The sequence below is a fragment of the Rhineura floridana genome, chromosome 4 (assembly GCF_030035675.1).
Source record: "Rhineura floridana isolate rRhiFlo1 chromosome 4, rRhiFlo1.hap2, whole genome shotgun sequence".
Classification (NCBI taxonomy): domain Eukaryota; kingdom Metazoa; phylum Chordata; class Lepidosauria; order Squamata; family Rhineuridae; genus Rhineura; species Rhineura floridana.
The window spans coordinates 64090437-64116616 of record NC_084483.1 but is presented as its reverse complement, the minus strand read 5'-3'; the positions used below and the strand labels follow the sequence as shown (position 1 = coordinate 64116616).

At 42.3% G+C, this 26180-nt stretch overlaps 1 protein-coding gene across 3 annotated transcripts in view; it reads left to right on the top strand.

Annotated features, from left to right (window-relative positions):
* Positions 1-17674, top strand: part of HMGN3 (high mobility group nucleosomal binding domain 3) — a 51419-nt gene extending 33745 nt beyond the window's left edge. The window contains exons 3-7 of one of the 3 annotated variants that reach the window (XM_061623188.1): positions 5811-5840; positions 6941-6988; positions 15375-15488; positions 15604-15703; positions 16045-17674. In XM_061623188.1, coding sequence (XP_061479172.1) covers positions 5811-5840; positions 6941-6988; positions 15375-15488; positions 15604-15703; positions 16045-16058 — 306 coding nt within the window. In that variant the 3' untranslated portion in view covers positions 16059-17674. The other 2 variants (XM_061623189.1, XM_061623187.1) reach the window with 2 other exon arrangements.
* Positions 17675-26180: the final 8506 nt, after the last annotated feature.

Here is a 26180-nt window from a genome sequence, read left to right as displayed (position 1 = left end):
AACGGGTAGCATTGGGGGATGAGGTTTCAGACCCTTGGCCTCTCAATTGTGGTGTGCCACAGGGTTCTATCCTCTCCCCCATGCTATTCAACATCTATGTAAAGCCGCTGGGAGCCATCATCAGGAGATTTGGGCTGCGGTGCCACCAATATGCGGATGACACTCAGCTCTATCTCTCGTTCAAGTCCTCACCAGAGTTGGCTGTGGAGACCATTTCCAATTGCCTGAGGTCAGTAAGTTAATAGATGGGAGGAAATAGGCTGAAACTAAACCCTGACAAGACTGAGGTGCTGCTCGTGGGAGACAGGAGAAGGTTGGGAGATATAGACCTGGTGCTCAATGGGGTGAAATTGCCCCTGAAGGACCAGGTCCCGCAGCCTTGGGGTCATTTTGGACTCCCAGCTGTCCATGGAGGCTCAGGTTTCAGCAATGAGCCGGGCAGCTTGGTATCAATTACATCTGATACAGAGGCTGCGACCCTACCTTCCTGTCCATCTTCTCCCACGGGTGGTGCATGCCCTGGTCTCCTCTCGCTTGGACTACTGTAATGCGCTCTACGTTGGGTTACCCTTGAAAACGGTCCAGAAATTACAGCTGGTACAGAACGCGGCGGCGCGTCTGATTAAGAACAGCCGTCGCTGTGATCACATCACTCCAGTGTTAGAAGATCTACACTGGTTACCAGTTATTTACCGGGCCCAATTCAAGGTGTTGGTATTAACCTTTAAAGCCCTATACGGTCTCGGCCCAGTTTACCTGAAGGAGCACCTCCAGCATCAACAAATATGCCACCTGACGAGATCAGCCACTCAAGGCCTTCTCTCAGTCCCACCAGTTAAAACAGCTAGGCTGGTGCGGACCAGAGTGAGGGCATTCTCAATTGTGGCCCCCACCCTCTGGAACTCTCTCCCTTACGACCTACGCCATGCCCCCTCCTTGCCAAGTTTTCACCAAGCCTTGAAAACCTGGCTATTCAGGCAGGCCTACAAGACCCCTGGGGTTGCCTAATTTTATTGGCGATAGTTGTGGATGGTTTTAGCTTAATTTTATATCAAAGTTTTGGTTATATGTGTATTTGATATGCTGTATTTATCTGATTTTGTATGCCGCCTAGAGTGGCCGCTGATGCGGCCAGATAGGCGGCCTAGAAATAAAAATTTATTATTATTATTATTATTTGTGGAAGACATTGTACAAACTCTTTGACAACATCTTGTACAACGTTGCAAAAAGACCTCTGCTAGCTCTTGCACAATAGTTCACGGAACAGCGCCTCTGTCAGAATTTCTCCTGTGCATGCTTCTCTGGATCCAATGCCATATGCACAACCCTACAAGTGATCACTAGATTTAGGTGCATGCATTTAGGGTGAAAAATGTGTTTCACACACCTATACTTGCATTACATCCAGGGAGCAACAGATGCTGCTGCTTCATCAGTGGAATGGCTGCCATGTTCAATGCATGCTGAGTCAAGGACAGGGAAATGCAGAACTAGAAAATACAAAAACGGCATAACAGTTATACCCCAGTTACTATGATTACAGTGCTCTTCCTTTCCTGTTGCCTGAGGTATGACCAGCCTTGTCAGTTCTGACAGTACTGCGTGGAGCAGAGGCACTTGCAGCAAGTCTTACACCTGCTTATCACATGTGAACAAATGATTGGCACTGTCAAGAGTTGCCATTCCTGGTTTTCTCATAGGTGGTACAGCAGTACTGTGCATGCCCTCTTCCAAGCTGAATGGGCTTCTCTTTCCTACTAGGTGCCTTTTTTTTCCTGGGGGTACTCAGCAGGACAGAGTATCGGCACCTTTTTTTGTTGTTTTTTTTAGAGCAACAGCATGTTCCCATCTCTTTATATATATGCATAGGATTGTACTGTTAGTGTACACAGGGCAGAAGTGGAAAGGAAGTGTTTGTGTGTGACATAGTTGTAGGAAAGACGAGTTCCTTGCCTGGGCTGCAGAACAAGGCTGGCAGCTGAAGTGTTAAGAAGGATCTGGACAATACTGAGCAGGAAATGCCACATAGTGCTGAACGGGGGTGCTGTGAGCTGAGACAGGGGTGGCCCTTCCACTCATGGCTTCCAAGGGACAATGGGCAAGAAGTAGGCAAAGAGGAGGAGCAAGGAACAGCAGCAGTAGCAGCACTACCACTACCTTGAGGGCAGTATCATGTTGGTGCCCCCACAGGTTCCCCTAGCTGCCTCTTACTCCATCATTTCCTCCTTCCCAGATGGTCCCAATGGATCTAGGAGCCCCAATCAGTGAGGGCTCTGTCAGAACAGTAATAGAGGATGGCCAGCTGGGCCTAGGGGAAGAGGCAGGGCGCTGCGGAGAAGGTAGTGTAGGGCAGAAAGCTGCAGGGTAGGAAGGAGGACAATTAGCAGGGACAAGAGTGGCTTGTGATGGTGAAAAGAAGAGAGGCGTGTCAACTTGGTGGGAAGGGATGGTATAGACAGCTGATAGGGCACCAGGGTGGATGCCCCATAGAGTTAGGGGAGTTTCATGGTTTGAGTGCAGCAGCAACCAGGAAATAAGGGGTGAGCGCTTGGAAATGTCAAGGGCCGTAGATGGGGATGATTTGGATGTAGAGAGATGAGTGAGAGATAGAGACACTCTGGGGTGAGTGCTGATATGTTAATTAGTTGCATGGCATCTAATTTTCATTATTATTATTATTATTGGTCATGTGCCAGATACTTTCGATACATGTGAATAGTAACATATGAGAACATAAAATGACTACTGCTCGATCAGATCAAGCCCAGCTTGGCATGCTGTACTGAACAGTGGCCAAAGAGTTCCTTTCTGTAAGGAAACAGGTGCAGCATGAAGGTGACCCCCTCCCCCATCCATGTGCTCCCTAGCAATTGGTATTCAGTGGCATACTGACCCAGTACATAGAATCCATTTAATTGTTATAGCTAATAGCCATTGCTGGTGCCTCGCTCCAGAACTTTGTGTAATCCTCCATTAAAGTCATCTAAGCCAGTGACCTTCAGAGTACTTTCTTTTGTCTGTTCTGATTCTCCTGCCAGTCACTTTCATTGGATGACCCTGAGTAATAGTATTATAAAAGTGGCATTAAAAACTTCTCTCTGTTCATTGTCTCCACATTATATATACTTTTTAATAACTCTTACTTATTTTTAAGGAAAGGTTCACCAATCCCTTGATCATTTTAGTGGCAGTTTTCTGCACTTTTTCAACCTCTGCAATATCATTTTTGATACCGTGCAGACAGACTTTTATACAGTCTTCTAAATGCAGCTGCACCATAGATTTTTTGAAAAGATTTTAAGGTAATGGCTCTTATTTTCAGTCCTTTTCTTAGTAATCTAGCATGGAATTTTCACTACTGTTGAGCTCTGAATGAACACATGCAATTGTTCTTTCTACGTGACCCCAAAACTGGTTAGTCCTCACCAGCAGATCCTTTCATTGTGTATGCCAGTTTTGAAGATTTTGCCCCAATGTGTGTATGTCTTTACTTTTGTTTGCATTGGATCAAATACCATTTTGCCAATTTGCCTAAGTTAGAAATAACCTTTTTGAGCGGTTGGCAATCTGCTTGGTTTTAGCTTGCAGGTAACTTTTTTTTGCTCTAGGATATTGCGTGGAGTGTTACGGTTGTGCCCCTGGTCAGGCTGGTTTTTCATTTTCTTTAGCTATCCCCCAATTAAGTGTTGTGAGCTAATGTAATCATCCCTTTCTTCTCTGTACAGAAGAGAAATCAACTGCCCTATCTTGTCCATATATGTAAGGTCTGAGTACCGAAACCTCATTTACTTATTGTTTTTAGCAGAAATGACCACACCCGGCAATTTTTCAAGCTTCCAATGGGGAAGATCCATAGCAGGATCCTGTTACCATTTGTGGTTCACTTTTGTTAGATCAGAAAAACAGTAAAATGTGCTAATCGTCCAAGTGTACAATGTGAAAACAGTTGGCTTTTATTTGAAGACTTCCCATTTTTCACAGCCTTTTTCTTGAAGGAGGGCTCAGTAGGTTTGTTTTCTATTGTTGGACTTGGGTATATCTTAGTAATCTTAGGTTGGTTGGTTGCTTGTTTTATCTATTCTTATTATTCTTATATATGAGTATTTTGTACTGGGTTTTTTTGTATTTTTTATCGAATTGTTATATATTTGTTTAACTTTATATTGTTGTTCACTGCCTTGCCAAAAATCTTGAAAAGGTAGGATATAAATGTATTAATTTAAATAAATAAAGATTAAAATATATTTTAAGCCTAACTTATGTCACTGTGGACACAGATTTCTTCTGATATAAAATCACTTTAAATAAATATGTAACTTGATGCTTCACTTTCCTATCAGCGAGTCTACAGATTCCCTTCAAAAATTACAGTTTTATTTTTCTCAGATTTTTCTATACAAGTCTAGTATCCAGCAGCATACACTTATGACTTTAAAACTGGATTCCCACCATAGGAGCAGGTTCATAGCTTAGGGGTTCTCCTAGAACCATCTCTGTCACTTGAGGCTCAGGTAGCCTTGGTGGCATGGAGTGCCTTCTACCAACTTCGGTTGGTGGCCCAACTATGTCCCTATCTGGACAGGGATAACCTGGCTTCAGTTGTCCATGCTCTGGTAACCTCCAAGTTAGATTACTGCAATGCAGTCTACGTGGGGCTGCCTTTGAAGACAGTTCAGCAACTGCAGCTTCTGCAAAATGCAGCAGCCAGATTGGTAACAGGGACCAGACGGTTCGAACATATAAAACCGATTCTGGCCCACTTGCTGCCTGTATGTTTCTGAGCTCAATTCAAAGTGCTAGTTTTAACCTATAAAGCCTTACACGGCTTGGGACCACAATACCTGATGAAACACCTCTCCCGACATGAACCCACCCATACACTACGCTCAACATCCAAGGCCCTCCTCCGGGTGCCTACTCCAAGGGAAGCTGGGAGTCTGGCAACAAGGGAAGAGGGCCTTCTCAGTGGTGGCCCCCAAATTATGGAATGATCTCCCTGACGAGGTGCATCTGGCACCAACACTGTTATCTTTTTGGCGCCAGGCATTTTAGTATGTGTTTTTAAATTGGTTTTTAAAAAAAAAAGTTTTTAAATTTGTATATTTGTTTTTAATGTTTTTAATTGTTGTAAACTGCCCAGAGAGCTTCGGCTATGAGGCAGTATACAAATGTAAATAATAATAATAATAATAATAATAATAATAATAATAATAATAATTCAATTTCCAAAATAAGCAGTAAATAAAGCAGTAGAGTTATTTTTTCTGACAGTAGTATCAGACTTAATCATTTACATCAAGACTCTTTATATTCTGTTGCAAAAGAGTCCAAATTCTGTACCAAACAAGTCTAGTTTACCAGGTGTGCATTATTTATTGTCCAGTGTTTGGGTCTTCACAGAATATGACATTACTATTATTTTTAGCAAGTTCCAAAGCCCACAGAGCAACTATTACTGGGTTATGGGAACGCCAGTTTCAGATCTTGCTTGTTCATGTTGTCCCTTTGGGCTCAGTCCCTGAAATAATTTCCACTGATCTTGCCACAAGAGATTTCCGCAACTATGGAGAAACAAACAGGAAGTTACGATTCCAAAATGTAGTTTGCAGATGAACTAATAAACAAGTACATCATGTGTTTTTAAAACAATTGTCCCTCAAGATGCAAAAACCTTTTCATTTGGTAATAAAGACTTCTGTTGTCTTTCAGGTACATTTTATTTTGTTGGCAAATGAATGACAGATTTTTGCCTTGTGTGGATGTGAACTGCTGCAAATCTACAAAGATATTTTCTTTCCCTTTTATAGCCAACAAGACGATCTGCAAGATTGTCAGCTGTAAGTATTGATAAGAGATGTTTGTGTAAATAGGAAGCCACATTCTTTCTCATTCCGACCTTTACAAGCTGGCACTGGTCATGCCGTGTGGTGAGTGGTAAGGCGATGCTACTTTGATTCAGTTTTTATCCTTGAAGAGTAATGCAGATCAGGACACTAGAATGATCACATTTTCCACTTTACAGAGCAATAAGAAGTCCAGGGACATCTCTGAAGTGTTTAGTTTCCTTTCAGTTTGAGAGCATTGGAGGTTTTTGGCATCTATGTAATATTTTGTTTACTTACCAAAATGCATGCAGAGCATATTGGGAAGGAAGCAAACCTCCGACACTGGGTATCAGCACTGCTGATCCTGCTTCAGATGCCCAGAGAGCAACACTTTGGGCCAAACCTCATAGCCACAGCTCCAGCTAAACTCTTTGCTTGCCTCCTTCCCCTAAGGCAAATCATAGAACTGGCTCCAAACTCTTTATAGTCCCCTTCCTTTAGCTGGAAGATACCACCTTTCAAAAGCTGTAGAGATGTTTTAGGATATCTGGAAGACATTCCCAATCATTAAAGAATATTCAACTTTCGTTATTAAAATTCAGGCATTATGGCCCTCTAGAAGTTGTTGAACTGTAATTCCCATAATCCCTGACTATTGGCCGTGCTGGCTAGGGCTGATAGGAGCTTGAGTCCAACAGCATCTGGGGGACTACAGGCTCCTCATCACTGATTCACAGAGACCAAGATGACCAAATATCAAACCGAGATGACCAACAGATTGTGTTGGTTTGCTGGCTCTTCATTTTCCTTACAGGAAAAAAATGTGGTGGTGTGGTGGTGGTAGCATGTATGTAAGAGAGAGAAATGCAACCACTTTTGGAGATAACAGAGAAATGTTTCTTGCAATACATTCATAACATTCAAACAACCAGACTTACAGACATTTTGATGAGACATAGAAGATAATTTTGACCAAGAGATTGAAGCATTTCTATAGCAATTGTCTCTGGCTTCTTTGGTGTTGCATGTTAAGAAATGGGGAAAAGGGAAAGTTTAAGTAACAATAGGTAGCAACCATACTAACTGTTGGATTGTTTGAAACTATTTCCTAGAAACCAGCTCCACCAAAACCTGAGCCAAAGCCAAGGAAAACCACTAAGGTAAAACTTTCTCTAACTCAAGTTGTTGTGCTCACTTCTAGTTGCCACTAGGTCATCTCGCTCAGTCTACCCAACATGAATAGATGATTATAATTGTTATTAGTAAATAAATTATTAAATCCTAAAGTAATTGCATTTAATTTAGGATTAACATAAGCAGAGATGACAGCTGCATGTGAGTTGTGTGGAACTTTTACAACAGTAACTGAGTAGCAGGATTGCACCTTGAGGTTATCACCACATGTCGGTATTGTTACCAACATAGATAATTACAGTGTTCAGAGGTGAAAACACAATGTCTAATTATGGGAATGGAACTGGAGGATCAATTTCTTCAGCTTTACAAAATTTTAAGTTAAAAGACTATAAATTATGCATTGGCCATGCACTCTGTTTCATGAATGGGTGAATGTGTATCTGAAAAATGAATTAGCCATAGATTTTACTTTACATAATAAGTACCGTCCAGTTCTTCATTGCTTGTGCATCTATACCACATTTTACATCTTATTTTGTCGTGAGAGTAAAAAGAAATATCTAATCCCCTTAGGATGCAAAAATAAAATGGAGACTCTGGAGATCAGTTTTTCCAAACCATCTTCCATCAAATTTAGATCTGATAAGCAGAGGCTTCATAGCGTGCCCTACAACCAAAGTAGCCCCAAGAACAATGACTTACTGTACTTCCCCTCCTCTGCAGCTTAAGACTGTAGGAATCTCCCAGTTAAGACATCAGCCAGCCTCACTTGAAACTGAAAGGCACAGATATCTGAGGCCTGCTGTGAATGCTTCACAGAGGTGGAGCAGCACACGTTGCCTCTGATGTTGTGTATGGTTAGTATGTCGGGCTAGGACTAAGCAGACCTAGTTCAAATCTTCACTCAGCCATGAAGTTCACTGAGCGACTTTTGGCCAGTCACTACCAGCCTAATCTACCTCACAAGGCCATTGTAAAGAAAATGGGGGAAGAGAACCATGTATGCTGCCTTGAGCTCCTGCCTTGAGGAATGACAGGGGATAAATAATCCAGTTGTAGCAAGAGAATTTGTTTTGGTTATTGCAAGCAGGATGCTATCTTAGTGTGAAATAATATACTGATAAAAACATCAAAAAATAATTGGTAGTTTTGAGGGTGGCACCACAATTTGGTAAATCCTAATTTTCCTGATTTTGGTAAATGCTAATCTTCTAGAACCCAGTTGTTTTTCCAATCTTTTTTACCTAAGCCCAGACCCAAACTCACTTTACAATCTGCCTCTTTCTCTCAAACCAAACACCACTGGGCAGTCAGAAACCTAAGTTCATGTTTATATAAAGAACTGGGACCCTGAAACAAAAAGATAGAGTACACTTTTGGCGTGCATCTGTTAACTATGCCTATGGCTGAGAGTACTGGGGTGGGGTAGGGTGGGGGAATTAGTCTAAAAGGTATAGTCTCTGCTCTAACTTGGGTCTTACTTCATGAGCACAATTGTTTTATTTTTAAAAACATAAGTGCAATTAGTGTGCATGCAAGTCAGTGGACTATGCAGCTTCTGAATACAACTGTTTGGTTTGGCTTGCAATATAAGAACAATGTAGTGAACTTGCTTTGGAACTTACATTATTAAAAAAAAAGTTTCACACTGAATAAGAACAGAGTGTGAAAGAGCCAGAACTCTTCTTTTTGCTGCTACCGTTTGGAGTTTTTTGCAGTGGGATGGGGTGGATACACGGGAGCCCAATCTCAGCTGCATTAAAATCTTGAATTTCTCCTTTAAATTTTATGGACAGCTTTCACTTCTGTCCTTGGTGACATTTAAAAATAACTTAGCAATGTGAATCACAAAGTGACATATCCAGAAGACCACTACCTCACAGGTTGGAAATTGGATCTGCCTGGTGGACCAGATCCACATCTCCCCAGGTCCCTGCTGGTCACTTGGACAGGTGGGCAGAACATCTGATTCCAGTGGGGCTTCTTGTCAGTGGCAATTGGTGCTGACAGTAAGCCTCGCTTGCTGAGAAGGAATCAGGAACACACTTTAAGGCTGCCCAGTTGTTCCTTTGCAGCCATGTCATTACCAGCTCTACACCATACTTCACAGAGGACGTCAGGTATGGGACTGGGGTGTGGTTTGAGGCTACTGCCTCATAGGCAAAATTAGGGCCCCTGCTGGGCCTAATTTGGCTCCCTGATGTGAGCGAGCAGAAGTTCTCCACTGCTGCTATGCCCTTTTTTAATCTGTGTGTCCTTTTCTTCATCAACTCCATACAATTCCCACTTCCATCTGATTTCCCCACCACTACCACACATACAGTTATTCAACATTCTGTGCCTACTGAGCATGGACTTAAATCCTTTTTGGCTGGTTGTTTTGTGGGGGGGGGGGTTGGGGGGAAGGGGAGTTCACTCCTTTAGTGTGTTTTCTAAAGACTTTTTGTACTTTTGCAGACCTCAGGTTTGCCCTGATTCTGCCAATATATTTTGCTTATGCTTGGCTGTTGTCCTTTTAGCTATACAAGCATAGGCACTCTCCTCTGAAGACTGGAAAGGGAATACAAAAATACAAATACAGGATATTCAGCCCCTTTGTAACACCATGTATAGGGAAATATCTTTAGAAAAAATCACCAGCAGATATCTCTGAGCTTGCTTCTTCCCAAATCAGAAAATGATGATGGCAGTGAAGATGCATTTTCTCAAGCAGTGGAGCATACAGGAAAGGGTTAACCTTTTGGAAGGAAGAGAGGAAGCTTCCACAAGATGACTCCATACTCTCTTCTGCTTCCAAGGGTCTTTTTCCATACAGATACCTACCTTACAATGTTGAGTAAAACCATGAATATCCTACAATTGGAATTCCCTCTCCTCCTCCAGAGGCCCTCCCACATGCCTGAAGGGGAGGGAGATAAGAATCAGGGGGTCTTCTGATGCTTTCCCTTGGGCAGGGCCATCAGACCCAGTGTCCCCTTCCCGTAGTTCTTCCATAGCATCCTATCTGATGAATGGGGAGAGCCAGGCAAGTCTCGGGCACCCCATTCTCTCTGTGAAGGATACTATGTACTACCAACTCTGGTTATGGACCTTCTCATAGTGCCAACCATTGATAAAGCAATTTTGAGGGTCTCACCTCAAAATCAGTGGTCCCTAAATATAGGGAAGGGGAGGAGGAGGCCCTCTTTGATCAAGGGGACAGGAAGAGTGACACCTTGCTCAGGTGGTTGAATAAAGCCACAGCCTAGCCATCAGAGTGGTAGCAGCCTCTCCTATCATGACCACGGCTTTAGTTCTTTCCAGGTGAATCCAGAGAGAGGGTCTTAACAAACTCATTAAAGCAGTGGAATTCATGGCAGACTTCTCGATAGATTCAATCTGTGCTATGACCTCAGGAGTGGTGACATAGTGAAACTTAAGACAAATACTGAGAGGTGGACTACCAGTTGAAATTCAACCTATATACTACACTCTTCTTAGGGGACAAACTATTCAGCAAGTCGCTTGATCCAGTCCTGGTTGAAACAAAAGGGGAAAAAAGAAAGCCATTTCATCTACCCCTAAGAAAGAGGACCCTAAATTAAAAGAGATAGCTACACAGCCCTTTCATCATTGGTGATACCCATCCATGTGTTATACCATTCAGCTCTTTAGAGGCTCAGGGAATTTTCCATGCTCACAATGCAGACAGATCTTGTTCACAGCAGAATCAGCCTGAGAAGCCCCAGCACAAACACCAGATCGCTTCCGGGGGGGGGGGAGGAGAGCAGGCTGCTACAATTCCAGAAGGCCTGGTCCTGGCCTACCTAAGAGAAGTGGTTCCTCAAATTTGTATCCATACCCAAATACATGTTCAGGGCCTCCCCTGTCCCACTGAATCCAGAGAAACACAAGAGGATTCTACTTGCTATCCAGTACCTCTTGGACATCAATGCCATAGACCCAGTCCCTTTGGGGGAGCAATCTTCTGGGGTCTTACCCATATTACTTTACAGTTCCCAAGAAAAACCAAGATTTGAAGTTCATCCTGAACCTGAAGTTTCTCAACTGCTTTATAAGACAGAGAAAGTTCAAGATGAAGTCACTGAAATCCATCACAGAGGTCATACAACCAGGAGACATCATAGCTTCAGTGAACTTAAAAGAGGTCTTTCTCCATGTTCCCATTTGGTCCTCTCATAACTGTTTCTTATGTTTTGCTTATGGTAGCAAACAGTTCCAATATGAGGCAATGCTGTTTGGTTTGTTGTCAGCTCCCCTTCGCCCAATCATGGTCATTCTAGTGGGCCCATCTATGCACCCAGGAGTTGTGTCTCAAAAATTATTTGGATCACCTGTTGCTCTGGGTTCCATCCAAGACAAAAAGTGTCAAGAGATGTCCTAACCACCACAACCTATATTAGGAACATGGGTTTGTGATCAATCTGGCTTACAGCTTACTTGAGCTGGTCCAGCGGATCCAACACCTTGGAGTGGTGATAGATGAATTCTCTCCTGATCTGTGCCTATCATAGGAATGATAGATGTTGGAGTCCTCATGGGCTTCACTTATCAGTCTACTTTCCTTCTGGCAGCAATTGACATTGTATTCTAGGTGATGTTCCATGCCAGACCACTTAAATAACTCCCCTATCATACAGATGTCTTCCAGTCCATCATAGAAAAGTGGGCACACGTTGCATCAATCTGTTTGTGACCATCCAAAACAAGAAAGCGAATCCCTTCTTACCCACATTCTGGGACCCCTGCTAGCCTCCTGGCCTCAGGATCTCCTCTACACTTTTTCTCCCCTTCCCCTCTTCTCCAGGTTCCTATAGAACAGTGGTTCTTAACCTGGGGCACACGTACCCCCAGGGGTGCAAGACACTTTTTCTAGGGGTGCAAGGCGTTGTTTAAGAGATTTTAAAAATTCATTTATCTTAGCTAAGTTGGGCTAAAACACACATTAAAATAAAATAAAATAAAATAAATATTAAACATGAACGGTATTTTTTCAGGGGTGCGAGAGCATATTTTGGAAATCCAAGGGGTGCTGGCAGTGGAAAAGGTTAAGAACCACTGCTATAGAAGGTCAGTTACGCCAGGTATCACCTATACCTCCTCACTGGCCTAGGATGTCCTGGACCAGGTAGACCTCAGCCCCAGCCCACCCTTGAACATCCCAGCACACCTGGGTCCCCTATCTTAGGGCCTGGTCCTGTATCTAAATCTGGAATGGCTCCAGTTCTGCATCTAGAGATTGAACAGAGCATGTTAATAAGGGACGGCTTCTCAAGGTGACAAACTATTCTTTCCTCTGGTGCTATTCCACTAATAAAAGGACATGGAAAATGTTCCAGAGATGGTACAAATGCCAGTGAGTTCATCCTTCAGAGGTAGGTGCTGCCGAGAATGTTGAGTTACTACAGGCCAGTCTTGACCAAGAGTTGACTATTAATACTCCAAAGAGGCAGGTGGTAGCCCAAGGTAATATGTTGCCTACCCCAGGTGGTTGTTGGTTAGCCAGCCACCCATGGGTCAGATGTTTCTTCCATGGGCATCCCTCCTGACTCTTCTGGTGGTCCATAGATTTCCAGGCTGGAATCAGATGCTAGTCCTGCAGGCCCTTACATAGCTCCCTGCTTCAAGCCTCTGTGTGCATTCTGCTTAGGACACTTTCATGGAAGGTGGTTTTTCTCCTTCTGCAACATCATAAGAACATAAGAGCCTGCTGGATCAGGCCAGTGGCCTATCTAGTCCAGCATCCTGTTCTCACAGTGGCCAACCAGTTGCACATGGGAAACCCGCAAACAGGACCTGAGTGCAAAGAGCACTTTACCTGCAGTTTCCAGCAACTGGTATGTGGAAACATACTGCCTCTGATATCCTTTTCCACCATGAATTTGTCTAATCTTTTAAATCCAAGGTGGTGGCAATTGCTGCCTCTTGTGGGAGCAAATTCCATAGTTTAACTGCTCTGCATGAAGAAGTACTTTCTTTTGTCTGTCCTCAGTCTTCCAGCATTGAGCTTCATTGGATGTCCACGAGTTCTAGTGTTATGAGAGAGGTGAAAAAACTTTTCTCTATCCACTTTCTCCATGCCGTGTATAGTTTTATACACTTCTATCAGTCACCTCTCACTCGCCTTTTTTCTAAACTAAATCCCATATGCAGCACCTTTTCTTCATAGGGGAGTTGCTCCATCCCCTTGATCATTTTAGTTACTTTTCTGAACCTTTTCCAGCTCTACAGTATTCTTTTTGAGGTGAGGTGACCTGAACTATACACAGTATCTCAAATGCAGCCGCATCATAGATTTATATAACGGCGTTATAGCATCAGTTTTATTTTCAATATTTTTACGAACGAACCCTAGCATTGAATTTGCTTTTTTCACAGCTGCTGCACACTGGGTTGACATCTTGATTGAGCTATCCACTACGACCCCAAGGTCTTGTTCCTGGTCAGTCACTGCCAGTTCAGACCCCATGAGTGTATATGTGAAATTAAGATTTTTTTGCTCAATATGCATAACTGTACATTTGTTTATATTGAATTGCATTTGCTATTTTATTGTCAGTTCACTCAGTTTGCAGAGGTCCTTTTGGAGCTCTTCACAATCCCTTTTTGTTTTAACAACCCTGAGCAATTTATCATCAGCAAACATGGCCCCCTCACTGCTCACCCCTAGCTCTATCTAAACCATTTATGAACAAGTTAAGAAGCACAGGTCCCAATACTGATCTTAGCAGGGGACTCCACTTTCTACAACCTTCCATTGGGAGAATTGTCCATTTTTTCCTACTCTCTGCTTCCTGCAACTTAACCATCCACCCAGATTGAGTTGTCCTTAGGCTGGACCCCACCTTTATGCCCAAGACCAACTCCACCTTCCATAGGGAACAGGAGATTGTCTGCATCCAGCCCATCTGAGGGAGAAACCATGTCACAAAAAACATCCAGAGGGCCTACCTCTCTTGCAGCAAGTCAGATTCCCTCTTCATTTCCTACAAAACAGGTGCAGGGCAAGGAAGTGTCCAGATCCACCATCAGCCAATGGATCAGGGATTGTATCATCCAGGCATATTGCGTCAAATCCCAGCTCTCACCTCCTGATATCACAGCTCGCTCTGTCCACAGAGTAGCTACCATAGCAGCCTTACAGACTAATGCCCTTCTGAAAGGTATCTGTATGACAGGCACCTAGGCACACCCATGTTCATCAAATACTGTTTGGACACCTTATCTGAGGCAGCCTTCAGCAGGAGGATCCTCCAACAGATGTTGTAATCTCCTCCTCCTGGGATTACTACTTCTGTACTTCCCTTTCTTGTATGCTCCACTCCTCTGCTGATGGAGAAGGAAAAGTTCTTGTCAATGGAGAGTAGAGCACACAGTCTGCCCCAAGCCAAACCTGGATTGGTGGGGTGGAAGATCCATGAAAATTTTGTTTGCTCACCCTCCCATGGTAGAAACTGCATGGATACCTTTCCTAATCTGTCTTCATTTTCCTTGTCGTTTTTTGTTCTAGCATGGTTCTATGCTAGTTTGTTTGGTTACAAGATTATTGTCCATTGTTACAGTTTTTGGTGTGCCCAAGTCTGGGAACTGGGGGAGGGTTGCCTCCTCTTCTGGTTGGCCTCAGACAATTTTTTTCTAAAAGAGGAGTTCACCCTTTCTGTAAGCTCCACTCTCCGCTAGCCAGAAGAACACTTCACAGGAACTTCAGTGTTCCAGTTTCCACAAATCCAATGTGAATCATTGATGTCCTCCAACAAGGGTTATCAGCTCTCATCTTGGTTAGAAAGCATGGGGCTGTTCTGCCTGCATCAGTCTCCTCTCCTTTCCTGGAGAGAAGTCTTCATGCCCCCTCCTCAAGAGAACTAAGGTAATATTACTTCATCTTGGTTTAGTGCCCACTTTATTTACAAAGTGAACAGGACCAATCTAAGATAGAAGCATTGCAGCATACAAGGTATGGTAGCCTGGATAATTAGTTGTCTAATATTCCATGCTCTTATCAGTCAATCCTCTATATACAGGCATTTCTCCATTTTTTTTAGCTACCTCTTGGTACTGCAATAATCCATGAGGTTAGGCAACAATATTTTCAATGCACAAGATTAAAATGCTATGTAGTATTTTATTATCTATCAGAGAAATGGTGAGAAAGGAGGCATGAGTGATTTGGGCTCCCATGCACACACACACACATACTCATCAATCCCATTTCTGGATCAGAACATGCATCTTCCCCCTTCATGCAAAACCTGGAGTGGGGAAAAGGGATTAAAAGCACAGGTCACTGTGGAATGTGCTAAAACTTTCAGTAATTCATTTCTGATGAGTCTTTGTAGAGGACTCATAGTTGCTTGGAAGCTTTCTCTGTTTTATAATAAATGTATCTCCCTACATTTGATCTGTTACCAGAAGGAACCTGGAACAAAGGCTAACAGAGGTGCTAAGGGGAAGAAGGATGAAAAGCAGGAAGCTGCAAAGGAAGGTACTACACCATCTGAAAATGGTGACAATAAAGCTGAAGAGGTACTTTACACACACAACTCCTGCTGATTCAGTCAGCGTGTTCTGTAATTCGATTTTCAGCAATTGAAAGCATATTCATAATATTTCTTTTTATTGCCCCACGATGTTATTACAGATTCGCATCTCTCGCTCCACTGTTAGTGTTTCAACATCCAGAGGTGCCCCACCCAGCACACTGTCAGTAAAAGGGCAGATTGAAACAGTGAAAGTTAAGGGTACGATAGAGCAGCCTGCATGTGTGCAGTGAATAGAAACAGATAGTAGTGTGGTGTTTTTCATTGTGAACAATTGAAGCTAGCAGGTAAGGCTTCTATGGCTTTTGCAAATCAGGAACCAATAAATGTAAGAATGTTTATAGATATCCTGTCTGCATAAATAACATGTTTAAATAGTCTGAAACTGGGCTATTGCAAATATTACAACAAAAGGAAAGATTGATGGTGCTTTGGAAGCTTTTGTTTAAAATTCTAAGCTGGTAATGGTTGTGTTGCCTTTTTAAAGAGACAGATATATAGTGGTAGATTTCTATAACATTTTTTCCCTTTACGTTTTACAGGTACAGAGAACTGAATCGATAGATGACAAGTGTGCCTGAACTGACATGAACGTTTGAGGGTGATTTTATGTACCTCTAGACAACTTTTAAAAAATATTTTTATCAAGTATTTTGTAAATGCTAATTTTTTTAGGACTTAAAATAAGTTGACAAACTGTATATGAACATTTCTTCCTTCCATACCCATGCTTCTAGAAATTCCCAATGTTGCCAAGTTTTAAAAAAGTATCAACTTAACATTGGAAAAAAAGTGTTTGTAAGATTGGACCAGCATTCCATATACTTGCTTTTCAGAAATGTAAGTCTCATGCATATGGTGAAGTTTTTACCGTGGGTGTTTGGATTTTCTTGCAGTTTTTTCTAGAGCAATAATCCGTGGTGCTTTTGTACTTAAGGTTTCTGCGATTTTAATGAAACATGTATAGATATGGCCACCTGCCAACTATTTTGGGTTCTTTTGATTTGTTTAAAATTACAAAATCCTTTTCAGCAAGTATAATTTCCCAATATTTTCACTAAATCTAACAAATGCCTTATAAATACATAGCTCTGGTTGGGAGGATACTAAGCACACTTATTTAGTAAATATGTTCCATAGATTTCAGGACCAGAGTTCGAGCCCAGGGAAGGCAGTGAAACTTGCACCATAATCCTAAACACACTTACTTGGTAGTAAGGGTCATGGTTAAGAACCAGAGAATTAAAATACAAAATATTCCAAGTAAGTGGGTTTTAGGTAAAATCAAAGCACTTCATGATCTCTGTGGAGCACTCGTGATATGTGCTAAATAATATGTTTAAAAATTCACATATTCATACCTGCACAACTTGTGTCACATTGTGCCATAAGTAGCCCACCAGTCATACTTTGCACTGTGCCAGGTATTCAGAAAACCTATCCCCATTTTTGCGGTCTTCTACTCGAAACCAGAGAGCTTATTGAATCCTCATAGGCTACCATGGCTGGGTGGGTCACGTGTAGTCCATGGTCTGACATTTTAGCAAAAGGTCTAAAATGTCCAGGGTCTAATACTAAGAGATTTTTTTCAGCATTTTTTTTTTTGCTGCTCCAACATAAATAGACTTTATGGTACTATGACAGCAGAAACTGAGCTAGAAAACTTAATTTCTGTCTTGGTTAAGAGACACAGCTCTGATTTCACATCTTCTCTTAACCATACCCCAGCTTTGAGTAAACATCAAGGACTCTGAAACTGTAATTTCTGTCTGCTCCAATTTTAATCTAAATTTGGCAATTTCACTTTTTTTGTTAAAGGAGTGGAGGTTAATGTATCAAAATGGAGATTAAACAGCACCATGTGGTAGTTGGTAGAGATTATGAAGCTGACATATTTTAAGAGGTCTGTGGTTGTAATGGTGTTGTTAAATTAGTGAAATGATTCCTAGTAGTCATGTTAACACTTCTTTGGCCCATTAAAAGCACTTGGTCATTTTTCCTCTCTATTTTTATCCCTTTTGCCTGGAACTTGAATATTTCTATTGTTTGTGGAGTGGGAGGGGAAATATTTCTTGTATTTTAATAACATTTATTTTTATTGCTGCACTGGTGGCCATAATGTCTAGGAATATATGCATGTTTCCCTCAATAAATGAAGTAATTATCACCTAACCCTAGTGTCTTTACTTAGTGTTTGCAAAAATGTACCACCTGCAGTAGCCTGCTATTTTGAAAAATCTCATTCTATCTCAACTGCTTCTCTGTTCAGCTCCTCTGGTATACGCACACATTACAGAAATGAAGGAAAATGTTAAAACCTAATGAGTATATTTTGTGTTGATATATAAAATAAAATGATACACAAAAGCTTAAGGATATGTTTATATGCAGATGCATTATTATATTTTTATTTAGTCTGCAGCAGATCAGAGACACAGTGCACTGAATTGGTTTTTAAACAAGCCCAGCTGTTTACTTTAACAGAGAAAGTCCTACCTAAGCACATACAATCGCCCTATGATTTGTTTCCTGCAGTGAAGCCCTGTTGACTTTGTTATTTAGCTGCTATCACCAGAGTTTGAATCTCTTAACACACGCACACTAATGAATTTCTTTGCAACATCCTTTTGAGGTAGGGAGGTATTATTATCTTCCATCTTACAGATCCAGAGTGTGCTCAACATGACTTTGGAGGTGGGAGAGGTCTCAGCTGAAAGAGGTGGTGATCCAACCACTCCTGAAAAAGCCCACCCTGGACTCATTGGTTTGTGATAACTACTGTCCAGTCACATATACCTCCTTTTCAGAGAAGGTGATTGAGAGGGTTGTGGCGCAGCAATTGTAAGTACTATTGGATGAAACAGATTATCTTGACCCATTACAATCTGGGTTCAGGCCTTTTTATGGGACTGAATCAGTCTTGGTCACCCTGATGGATGAGAAAGACGGAAAGTGTGACCCTGTTATTCTTACCTGATCTCTCAGCGGCTTTGGATACCATTGGCCATGGTATCCTTCTGAGCCAACTTGGTGAATGGGTACTGGCAGCATTGTTTTACAGTGATTCCAATCCTATCTCCTGGATCGTTTTCAGAGAATAGCATTGGGTACCCTGGCAGTGGTACTGTGGGGTGCCGCAGGGTACCATCTTGTCTCCAATGCTGTTTAACATCTATATGAAGCCATTGGGAGCAGTTAACTGGAGACTGGGGGCAAGGTATTAGCAGCACGCTAATAATCTATTTCTCCGTAACATCTAAACCAAGAGAGGTCGTGCAAGGCTCAGACCAGTGCCTGGACTTGGTGGTGGGTTGGATGAAGGTGAATAAACTGACTGAATCCTAGCAAGACAGAGGCGCTGTGGGTAGTGGTTCCCAAATCTGGATAATTGGTCAATTGCCTGCTGTGGGTGGATCATACTCTCTCTGAAAGAGCAGGTTTGTAGTCTGGGGACGCTCCTGGATCCCTTTTTGTTGCTAGAGGCCCAGGTAATCTCTGTGTCTAGGAGTGCCTTTTATCAGCTGTGGCTGGTAAGATAACTACAACTATTTCTGGGCCGGGATAGCCTGAACACTGTTGTAACTGGTAACCTCCAGGCTGGATCACTGTATGTACTGCCCTTGAGGCTGGTCTGAAAGCTGCAGCTGATGCAACATGTGGCAGCGCAACTGCTTGCCAAGGCAGGATATCGCCATCATGTTACCCCGGTTCTGCAAGAATTGCACTGGGTGCCCATTAGCTACAGGGCTCAGTTAAAGATGCTGGTTTGATGTATAAAGTCCTGTACAGCTTGGGACCAGGATACCTGAAAGATTGGCCTACCCCTTATATACCCAGTTGATCACTATCCTTTTGCAGGTGAGGGCCTCCTGCAGATACCATCTTATCAGGAAGTCCATTACGCACAACATAGGAAGCAGACCTTTAGTGATGTGGCATCTACCCTTTAGAATTCACTCTTTTAAGTATTAGACAGGCACTGTCCCTGTTGTCTTTTTGGCACCTACTGAAGACCTTCCTCTTTCAATAAGCCTTTTAAGACCTTATCCCAGTCTGCATCTGTGTTGGAATTTTGTTAAGGCGTTTTTAAAGATGTTTTTAAAAATATGTTTTTAGTGTTTTATTACTTGTTTCCTGCTCTGTGCTCCTTCTGGGAGGAAGGGCGAGGTATAAATTTAAATAATAATAATAATAATGTCTGCAGATATAACGTCTGATCTTAGACAAATCCCCCACAGGGAAGATGCATCCTGGTTGCTAGGAAAAAAGGAAGAACAATATATGGATATTCCAAGGGCTGCTGGAAAATAAAACAGAAGCAGAGAAAGTGCACTAAAGAAGAAAACAGTAGCTCTTTGGGACCTCTGGGATTCCTATTACCTAGTGTCCTAATGACTCATAGCTCTGAGTTCACTCCTTAGCTAAAAACGCAGAAAGGCAGGAGCAGCTATGGTGGCTCATCTAATAGAAATAGCTTAGAAGGGTAAGCACACATGTTGCTTCATAATGTTTCTTCTAGAAGGGCTAGAGATGTACCTTTTTTAAATGAAAGCTAAGAGTCTGGGCCACGTACTTCAGTAACCTCTGTCTGCCTCTTGGTAGCACTGGGTGATGGCACATAGGTCTTCCAGCTAAAACCATGGAATTCAGCCACACCTCAGCAGCAGAAAACAACATCCAGCCATCTTAAAGTCACAGCAGCTACATGTCTTCCCCGCTATTTTCTTTTTTTTTCTTTCTTTCTTTTTTTTTACAAAAACATTGTTTCCTGTTTAGGTATTAGTAACATAGGAAACAGCTCTTGGTGATTGCAGAATCTGAGAAATGTCTACATTGTATTTATTTTTAAAAAATTATATCTTCAGCAATGCTTTCAAACCATTTAACAAAAGCAAGATAAAATGCAGTAGTCAGAATAAAACATAGTTAAAAATAACATGCAGTAACAAAAAGATCATGGTGTTGGTGCCAGACAAAATTCTCTGGGAAAGGAATTTGAAAAATGTAGCGCCACAACTGAAAAGAGACTCTCTGGTTGCCACCCGCCTCACCTCAGATGGTGGTGACACCTGAAAGACAGCCTCTCTAAACATGACCTCGGTATGCAGCTTGATATGGGAGGAAGCATTCATTCAGGTACCAGAATCCCAAGCCATATAGGGCCTTCTAGTAATCACTACAGCTCTGAAATACGCTAATAGGCAATGATGTGTTTTAAAGACCTACTGTAGGGCTTACACTTAGATTTTAGTATAATTATCTAAAACATGTTTATGGCTAGTTAAGAATGTCACATTGGTGTGAAATGTATTATTATTACAAATCTGGTGGTACCCGGTTGGATACAAATTTAAATTGTACTCAGGGCAGACCCATGACAGAGGCCTCCCTTATAGGCCGGCAAACTTGGGCCCTCTCTCTCTCCATCACTCACCAAGTCTTCAGAAGCATTGATGGAATGGGAGTGTGAGTGCACACTAAGGAGATCTGGCCCATTGCTGACTGACTGCTCTATGGGTGAAGAGCGGCGGCAACAGTTCCCAAGCTCTGGGGAATGGATGCCCCTGCTGCATTGGTATGGCTCTTTACTTGGACCCTTGTCAAGCAGATGCTTTCCTGCACTTTAATAGCCTCAGCAACATGTGTCTCCAACACAACTGGGCTCCTTCAAGAGGAAGGGCAAGATATAATTTCAATAAATAAAAAATTAAAAAGGTGCAAAACCAGGCCCTTCATTAGTAGGGTTACCAGGTGTCCTGTTTTCAGCTGGAGTTTCCAGTTTTTGGGTGTCCCCTCCAGGTCTCTGGCTAACTCACCTTAATCTACGGACTCTCAGCTTCAATTTTAAAAAAAATACGTTTCTAGGTGGCCTGGTTCCCGAGATATACGCCAAAACGTCAGCCGCCACCCCGCAACTGATAAATCTGTATAGCAGCTCCTAGCTCTAACCCCGCCCTTTCAGGATTGTAGCCAATAAGTGAAGCCAGGGTTGTGACCCAGGCAGTGCATAGACTTCATTGCAACGTCAGGAAATGGTGGCTTTGAGATCTTCAGTTTGAGTAAGTAAGAATATGGCTTAAAGTTTTTTTTTCTCTTGTGTGCAAGAGTCAGACCATGGCCTGTTGGAGAGGGCAGTGCTTTGAAAACATTGGCAATATAAAAGTATTTAATCCAATACTTGCTTTTCTGGGAGTAAAGCAATGCTGTTCCCATGTACCTGGAGTAAACCCCATTTAATTGATGAGGGCTTACTTTTGAGTAGACATGGTTAAGACTGTGCTGTAAATTAATGGGACTTTTGAGTAAACTTAGCAAAGAATTGTGTTTGTGTTGTAAATCTTTCTCTCCCTCTCCAATCCTATTTTTAAAGCAATTAGGCAGGGTTTACCTAGGAATCACATTTTTTATTATGTAGGAAACTAATACTGATTTTTTAAAAAATGTTCTGCAATGACCAACTCGTTTGACAATAAACTATTATATGGGGTGTATTTTTACAAGTGTATGTGTGTGTGTATGGAGTCTTTCCAACAACCTTGTGAGGTAGGGTTGGTGATTGCAAAACAAGGCAGCTCACAATAAGAAATAAATCCCTTTAAAAACCAATGACCATAAAACAAGTATAAACAGTTGGAAAACAGCTTAAAGTGGCATGATTCTGAATTCTGGGTTGGGTGAATGAAGTTTATTTATTTTTATTTATTATTTGATTTATATCCCGCCCTTCCTTTCAGTAGGAGCCCAGGGCGGCAAACAAAAGCACTAAAAACACTTTAAAAATCATAAAAACAGACTTTAAAATGTATTAAAACAAAACATCTTTAAAAACATTTTTTAAAGCTGTGACTCCAAAATTTATTTATGTATTTTATTTACAACAGTTATATATTGCGTTATTGTAAAAAATCAAAGCAGTTTACAGAAAGAATTAAAACAATAAAATTATTGGCAAAAACAGTTAAAGACATGTATTGAAAAACATTCAAATTAATAAAGCCAACAATGAGTTATAATAATAATAATAATAATTTAATTTTTAGGCCGCCTATCTGGCCGAAGCCACTCTAGGCGGCGTACATAACAAATTCAATAAAATACAATAATACAGTAATTACAGTAAATACAATAAAATGCAAATAATCAACAGTGACAAATAGCAGCAAATGTAATACATAGCAACGGGCATTGAGTATATAATTAGCCCATCCCAATAGTCCCAAAGGCCTGACCAAACAGCCAAGTTTTTAAGGCTCGGCGGAAGGTATCCAGGGAAGGGGCATGTCGAAGATCGAACAGGAGGGAATTCCAGAGAGTGGGGGCCACCACCGAAAAAGCCCTCTCTCTAGTCCCCACCAACCTAGCCACTTTTGTTGGTGGGATTGAGAGAAGGCCCTGCGTGGCTGATCTTGTCGGACGGCATAGTTGGTGACGCTGGAGGTGCTCCTTCAGATAAACCGGACCGAAACCGTATAGGGATTTAAAGGTTAACACCAACACCTTGAATTGGGCCCGGAAAACTACTGGAAGCCAGTGTAGATTAAATAATACTGGTGTAATATGATCACGGCGACGGCTGTTTGTAAGTAAACGAGCCGCCGCATTCTGTACCAGTTGAAGTTTCTGGACTGTTTTCAAGGGTAACCCAACGTAGAGCGCATTGCAGTAGTCTAATCGAGAGGTGACCAGGGCATGTACTACCAGTGGGAGCTGATGAACAGGGAGGTAGGGTTGCAGCCTGCGTATGAGGTGTAGTTGGTACCAGGCTGCCCGGCTCACTGCTGAAATCTGAGCCTCCATGGACAGCCTAGAATCAAGAACAACCCCAAGGCTGCGGACCTGGTCCTTCAGGGGTAATTGTACCCCATTAAACCTCAGGTCAACAGGACCCAGCCTACCCCTGTCTCCCACAAGCAGTACCTCGGTCTTGTCAGGATTTAGCTTCAGCCTGTTCCTTCCCATCCATCCACTCACGGATTCCAGGCACTTGGACACTGTCTCCACAGCCAACTCTGGTGAAGACTTAAACGAGAGATAGAGCTGTGTGTCATCCGCATATTGGTGACACCACAGCCCAAATCTCCTGATGATAGATCCCAGCGGCTTTATATAGATGTTAAATAGCATGGGAGAGAGGATAGAACCCTGTGGCACTCCACAAGTGAGGGGCCAAGGGTCTGAAACCTCATCTCCCAATGCTACCTGTTGGTGCCTGTCAGAGAGAAAGGAACGGAACCACTGTAAAACAGTGCCTCCAATTCCCAGTCCTTCCAGGCGATCCATCAAGATACCGTGGTCAACGGTATCAAAAGCCGCTGAAAGATCTAGGAGGACAAGAAAGGTGAATTCTCCCCTATCTAATGCCCTCCTCATATCATCCACCAGAGCGACCAAGGCTGTTTCAGTTCCATGTCCAGTCCTGAAACCCGATTGGTATGGATCCAGATAATCCGTTTCATCCAAGTGTGCTGACAATTGGTTAGCCACCACTCGCTCAATGATCTTGCCCAAAAATGGCAAATTCGAAACAGTTAAAAACAGATTTAAAAACACAATAGCTTCTACCTGCGTGGATAGGCTTGCCTAAACAAAAATGATTTTAGCAGGCGCTGAAAAGAGGTGTCTGCCTAATGTCAATAGGCAAGGAGTTCCAAAGTGTAAGTGCTGCCACTTTATTGTTGTTGTTATGTGCCTTCAAGTCAATTTTGACTTATGGCGACCTTATGAATCAGTGACCTCCAATAGCATCTGTCATGAACCACCCTGCTCAGATCCTGTAAGTTCAGGTCTGTGGCTTCCTTTATGGAATCAATCCATCTCTTGTTTGGTCTTCCAATTTTTCTACTCCCTTGTGTTTTTCTGTATTGTCTTTTCTAGTGAATCATGTCTTCTCATGATGTGTCCAAAGTCAGAGGAAGGCAATGGTAAACCACCTCTGAATACCTCTTACCACGAAAACCCTATGAACAGAGTATCCAAAATACTGCCACTTTACAGGACTGATCTCTTACAAGAGCAGAACAAGTCCTATGTGGCACCCATAACATGGAAAGCACAGCTTAAACTTGGCCTGGTAGCAAATCAGCAACCAATGCAGATTTCAGAGCAGAGGTATTATGTGCTGATAGGATCTCACTCATGTCAGCAATCATGCCGCAGCATTCTGCATTAACTGACTGGCTGCAAGGATTTTTTTAGTTTTGGTTTTCGGTTATGAATCTTGACTGGTTGTGGGATGCTAAGTTGTCTGCCTTACTCATAGGAATCTTGTTGTGTTTGGTATGGTATTGCATTTAGGAAAGCATCACGGTATTTTTCATTTTCTGTTTGCATTTCATTTACCTTTAACCTCACTCCCTTACATCCAAAGAAGCAACAGCAGTGGTTGCATGTGCTCAGATCAACCCCCTATAACCCATTGATGATGCATCTTGTTGGTTGCAAGGCAGTTTGTTTCTTGCCCAATACTGGTAAAAGAGAATTCACATGTTTGAAAGTATGGCTGCAATTGTTGTTCCCAAGCTGCTGCCTGTGAAGGTAGACCAAACCATGTGTTTTCTCTCTGTCAATTATTACTCACTGGAATTGGGTTGGCTGTCAAAGTGAGTTTATAGCAGCCCACAAGGTAGACACAAAGGTTAGAGAATCTTCTTACTCTTGCTCATTTCTCAGACCTCTTTCTGAAGTGAAGGGTCAAATCTGTAAAGAAGTTTGGAGCAGCCACATTAAAAGATAAGGGCAGGGCATTCTAGGCAGGGGGTTGCCAACCCTGCTTGGATATGGATGTCTTTGCAGAGGATCCCTAGTCAAGCTTTACCAACAGCACAATCCAAACTATATCTCCTCAGAAGTAAGTCCTATTGAGTTCTATGGGGCTTAGTCCCTTAGTAAGTGTGTTTAGAATTGCAGCCTTCAGGGGCATCCATCTTTACTCCTGAATACTCCCATCTAACATCTCCACAACACTAGGTTCCTTTCTTCCTACAGTGGCCTTCTGGTGACTGGCCTGGCCTGAAGGCACTTAAATCCTTCTTGCCGAAAGCAAGTAGGCTAGATTAAATGTTCCCTACCCAGGCTCCATCTTTTAGCTGAGATGTCTAGCTTAATTTCCAGTCAGATTTTTTTAAATTGTATGCTCCAAGCAACTGTGATTGATGCTTAATGTATCATGCTTAATGACATCACTCGGGCCTGCCCCATGACATCACTCGGGCCCACCCCTAAAATCTCAGGTTTTGGGATGCTTCTGACCTGGCAACCCTATTCATTAGTAAGGAGAAGATACCTCTTTCTCTAACATGGAAAAGCATTCCTTGCCCTACCTAAACAGTGTTGGAAGAAGTGAGAGAGGGAATGGGAGGTAACCCCCAAGAAAAAAGGAGGAAGAGAACAAAGAATTTGGGATTAGGCTCCAAGAGCACTAACCCGGTGTACCATGTATGTTCTTCAGACAGAGCCGGTCTGGGGAGTGATGAGTGGCTCCTCCTATGAAGCAAATCTTCAGGGCTCTCTGTGTGAACTCTAGTAGAAGGTGATATCTTGAAGGTGTCCAATGCCCTCCAGAAGCTTCTGGTGAATGAAAAGTATTTTTAATTACAAATCTGGTATCATTGAGTTGGATCTAGGAATGGGATACATTGTCTGGTGCAGGTTTGAAAGCATTCTGTTGACCAAACGGGCC